The 4,910-nt window shown below is 44.3% G+C and overlaps 1 protein-coding gene across 1 annotated transcript; it reads right to left on the reverse strand.

The window, feature by feature from the left end:
- Window positions 1-1,655: 1,655 nt before the first annotated feature.
- LOC140544309 (bone morphogenetic protein 2-like) lies at window positions 1,656-4,603 on the reverse strand. The gene is made up of 5 exons (XM_072667788.1): window positions 4,308-4,603; window positions 3,626-3,753; window positions 3,381-3,497; window positions 2,468-2,636; window positions 1,656-2,344 (listed from the first exon to the last, which is right to left on the reverse strand). The coding sequence occupies exons 1-5, from the start codon at window positions 4,396-4,398 to the stop codon at window positions 1,914-1,916; spliced, it is 936 nt and encodes a 311-aa protein (XP_072523889.1). The 5' UTR covers window positions 4,399-4,603; the 3' UTR covers window positions 1,656-1,913.
- Between the last annotated feature and the right edge of the window lie 307 nt (window positions 4,604-4,910).

The following is a 4,910-nucleotide window of genomic DNA, read 5'->3' on the forward strand; positions in this document are numbered from 1 at the left end:
AGTGACGTTAGACTGGCTTATTGTGCTAGCACAAGAATGTCAATGGCCATAGCGCTTTGCCAGGTTATTTTGATACATGTTGTATTTTAAGCAACTGAATAATTTTGCAGACAGGAGGATGCACTTATTTCAGACAAACAAAAACACAGGGCAGAAACAGTAGCTGTATGTCTTAAGTGGCATATTTAAATGGCCATTAGTGTCATTATTCTGAGTGTATTTTGGAATGAATGATAGAGTTGATAGAGTTCAGGAGTTGCTGGCTTCATACAGTGTAAAACCATTCCAATAAAAGCATCTCAAGGAATATGGATTTTTTTTTCTATTACAAATTAGACCTATTGATCTTCTTTAGATCTACATTTCTTAATGTATTTTTGCTTTCTTAATCAGTGTGATTGAGACAGAAAAGACCCTTAGCTAGTTTGTAAAAACTAGGATCCAAAAGATTCATCTAATCTTAGACTCTACTAAATACAGAAGTCAGTCTGGAGACACAATACTCTACACACTCTACACTCTGCACACCAAGTACTCTCAGAAGAGGAGGGCCTTCAGTCTGGGTTTGTGAGCTGTTCAGACACCCAGGGGAAGTTCGTTCCACCACTTCGGTGCAGGACAGAAAAAAGTCTGGACACTCGTCTCCCGTGGATCTTAAAGGATGGCGGGTCGAGCCGAGCCGGACTTGAAGCTGGAAGGGCTCTTGGTGCAGATCAGCTTTTGACCATCGCCATCAAGTACGGAGGAGCTGTCTGGTACAGTCTTGGCTTTGTAGGCCAGAGTCAGGGGGTTGATTCTGATGCGGGCAGCAGCTACAGGAAGCCAGTGGAGAGCCTTTTGGATAAGTTGCAGGGGCCTGATGGTGCGCAAAGGGAGACCAGCCTTTGGGCTAAAGTTTTGGCACCCTACATTTTAGCAAAATAGTTCTGGTCAAAGTCCTACTTCAATCTAGCAACACCTTAGCAACCAACACCTATATCACAGCAGCACTTGCAGGTTGATTACAAAGTTGACCAATCAGAGTTGACCTTTTTACCTTGTTAGTACCTCAATCATGTGACCGCCCTGTTCACCCTATTCACTGAATTATAATATTTGGGCTGCACATGACAGTGAAACCGTACTCCAGTAATCTTCCATGTAAGCCCAGTGACTTTCACCACCTCTAAACCGTCACCAAGCACTATGCCAACCCATCTACATTACATCACGTCCAAATATTTGTTGCTAACAAAGATGTGCAAATGCACACACACAGCTTGTCTAGTTCCTGTAGAGAAGTACTGTCAATAGAATAGGACTCTCTGGAATGACCCTATTGGCACGATGCTTCCTAATGCCAGGTGTGGGCTAGAGGGGTTTAAAGCTCCCCAGCATTGAGCTGTGGAGCAGTAGAGGAACTGTGCTCTATGGTGGAGCTCCATCCAATACTTTTGGATGGGATGAGTTGGGGAGTTGGGGATTATGAAGTGGAGTGGTGATCCAACATTCCACATCCTGATCTTACAAAAGCTCTTGTTGCTGAATGCAATGAAATCCTCACAGCAATGCTCCTCCTCCAAAATCTAGTAGAAAGCCTCCTTCTTTCCTGGACAGTAGAGACAGTTACTCCAACAAAAGCTCCAGCAGGATACACTTGTTTTAATGCCCTTGATTTCAAAACAAACAAAAAATAGCAATAAGCAGGTGTCCCAATACTTTTGTCTTTTGTTTATTATGGGCGGAACACTGTCAGCTAGCTCAGAGACCCTTCCAGATGCCCTTTATCATTGATGCTGACTTGTTGGTACTGTGCCTCCGAGTCCTTTATTAGCCTCCACCAACTCCTATGTGGACTAATCTATTTAACAGGGGAGGGTCAGCTTGTATTGATACTGTGAGCAAAAAACAAAGATGCGGCGTCGTTCACAGGTTCAGTGGCAGCCGCAGCTGTCTGCCACCATGTCGTCGTACTGCCTGAGAACAACGTTCTCCTCATCGTCAAAGTACAGCAGGCTTATTGGGTGCAGCACATCTGGGACACAGCAGGGCTGCTCAACCTTGCTGGAGAGTTTCAGAGCGTCCACTATGGACTGGACGATGGCGTGGTTGGTCGCCCGCAAACTGCCACCGAGTGGGAATGGGCAGGACCCCACACACTGGTAGGCGTTGTAGCCTCTAGGTGATATTATCCACCCAGACCAACCGATCTTAGTGAAGTCCACGTAGAGAGGAGCTCTCTGGCATGTTGCAAACTGCCTGTGGTCAGGTGGAGGCCGGTGTGTGCTCCTGCGTTTGCGCCCTGTGGTCCCGTGGGGAATCTTGGACTCTAGGACCAGATCCAGGGGTGATCCGCTGCCCTGACCTGGGGATTGATAGCCAATGCAATTAGGAGGAATTGATGGAATTAATTGCTTAGTCGTAAACTGATAACTGAAGTTAAAGGTCTTCACCAGGGGGCAGGTGGCGGGGGGTACGAGACCCTTACCTGAGCCTCTCCAACCATCAGTTGAGTAGACGACCAAATAGGCATCATTTTCTTCTGGCTTTTTTGCTTCACCCAGTTGCACAGTCGTCTCAAACCACTGTCCCGATGGTAAAGTTGAAACCAGCAGGATGCCATTATTCGCGCCGCCGTTGAGAATCCATTTGGTCGCCTGTTAGGAATTTGGGACAGTGATGCATACTTTCATCAGTTTCATCCCCACAAACATCACCTCCTTCAGCACACCCCTAATACTCCTGGGCCAATTGCTGAGTCAGAACATATACACGACAGTCCATCCATTTAACTGCCTTAACTGCGAACGGTTGGACACTAGATCACTTAGACACAGCAAAGATACAGTGGGTTCGAGACCTTTCCATGTCCGGAAAGTAAAAAAATCAAAATAAAATTAAAAAAATCACTCCAGATTTTGGTTCTGTCTTTATCGAATACTCGGATCAAGTATTATCTGAAATATATATAAATATCTGCTCAATTTGATGTTTCAAATGATATTTTTGAACATTATTAATTCAAGAAAATGAATGTAGAGACCTTCACGTCGTAAGTAGCATTTGTTAGATTGCTAGCTTTAGCGGTGCGAATGTTTGCTAGCTCCTCTCTGTAATGTTTCATAGAGTTTTAATGTTTCAAGTTCAACCAATAACCAGTAACCTCCAAAAGTTCATAACAAGAACAACAGCCAACATATGCACTAGCTGGCTGGTCACAAAACTGTGCAATATCATAAATTATAGCTAGCTTTGGCTAATGAAGGTTGTCTCACTGAAAACCTTTTATGCTAAAGCTAGTCTTGTTCTGCTCCACGTGAGAAGAATAGCTGTAGGTCAGAAAACAGGTGGGAAATAAAAATCTGTGTTTAAAATGTGTCAGGAATTGAACACCAACTCACAGCGTTTGTGATGTTGAACACCTCCCACCCGGTGGTGTTCATAGGCAACAACCTCGAGGTTATCAGGTTTCCCCGCCACGGTTTCACTCTGCCGTCCAGTACCTCGTACAGATCGACCTACGGTTCGGAGGCTGTTAGACGTTGCACTATATAGATGACGTTATTGGTTTGGGGAGGTTAAAATCAGAAATCGACCAGAGCATTATCTTATCAAAACCAAAAGAACAACAGTGCTGGAAACGTACCTTATAAAAATGATGCCCCTTTAAAAATGTCTGTGTGTGCCGAAACCATCTGAGCTCTGCTTTGATGACCTTTTCATCCGGGCTGAACGACGTGAGGTTAAAATAGTGAAAGGCGCCGTTAGACTGCCCTGCACAAAGAGCAGCAGTGTCTGTTTAGGGACACTCAAATCAAATAAACTAATTAAGTCTATTTAACATTATATAACCCAAACAAACATGAAGTCAGTGGCCAGTGAGCATGTCTACCTGTAATTAAGTCTATATGACATTAGAATAAACCCTAATACACAAAGTCAGTGGTCAGTGAGTGTGTCTACCTGTAATCAACTCTATATAACATTAGAATAAACCCAAATAAACAAAGTCAGAGGTCAGTGAGAGTGTCTACCTGTAATTATAAACAGTAATGATATATACCTGTACATGTAACATTAGAATAAACCCTAATAAACAAAATCAGTGGTTAGTGTGTACCTATAATTACATATAATAATTATATATACCTGTATATACAGTAAGTGTGGCTACCTGTAATTAACTCTATATAACATTAGAATAAACCCAAATAAACAAAGTCAGTGGTCAGTAAGTGTGTACCTGTAATCAACGCTATATAACATTAGAATAAATCCTAATACACATAAAGTCAGTGGTCAGTGAGCAATAGCTTTAGAATGCCCACCTGCGTAACTCCTCACCACGTTCCCGTCCAGCCTGTTGAGCTCCTGTACGATTCTACCTGAGTCCTTCGTGGCTGCGTACAGATCCATCATGAATTGAGGCACTTTGCTGTGAAGCTCTCTGCTCTGCAGTTCCTTCAGCCGCAGCAGATCCTCCCAGCTGGGCTTCTGAGAAGCTTCTGAAACCAGATACCAGACTTAAGTCTTCTGTCTTCAGTGGGATAATGCAGTGGAACCTCTTAGAGCATCTCAAGAGGACCTAAAAGATGGCTAAGAGGTGTCACCTGTCACCCACCTGTGTCTGTAATCACACGTGTGTATGGCTCTCCTGAAGCAGCTCGGAACGAGACGTGGAGAACCCTGAAGACAAGAATGCCCAGGAGAGGAACGCTCCTCAGTGTCATAGCTGGCCGTGGAGATGCTGAGTGTGTGGGAGGTGATCATGAGCTCGGGGCTTTCAGTGATGTGTGTGTGATGGTGTGGGGAAGCATTTAAGATGCCTGTAAATTAGCCTGTGTGTGTGTTACCTCAGAGACCCTGACCTCCACTCGCCTCCGTTACTCACCGACTGACGATCTCTAACATCACACCATTCTCTCCTACAA

The sequence above is a fragment of the Salminus brasiliensis genome, chromosome 22 (genome assembly GCF_030463535.1).
Source record: "Salminus brasiliensis chromosome 22, fSalBra1.hap2, whole genome shotgun sequence".
Lineage (NCBI taxonomy): Eukaryota > Metazoa > Chordata > Actinopteri > Characiformes > Bryconidae > Salminus > Salminus brasiliensis.

Excerpts from the sequence above, each read along its gene's own strand:
- LOC140544309 (XM_072667788.1), bottom strand. The coding sequence starts at position 4,398 with ATGATGGATCTGTACGCAGCCACGAAGGACTCAGGTAGAATCGTACAG. Across the intron at positions 2,637-3,380 it reads TGTTCAACATCACAAACGCT|GCGACCAAATGGATTCTCAA; the intron begins GTGAGTTGGTGT and ends AATTCCTAACAG. Across the intron at positions 2,345-2,467 it reads TGATGGTTGGAGAGGCTCAG|GTCAGGGCAGCGGATCACCC; the intron begins GTAAGGGTCTCG and ends ATCAATCCCCAG.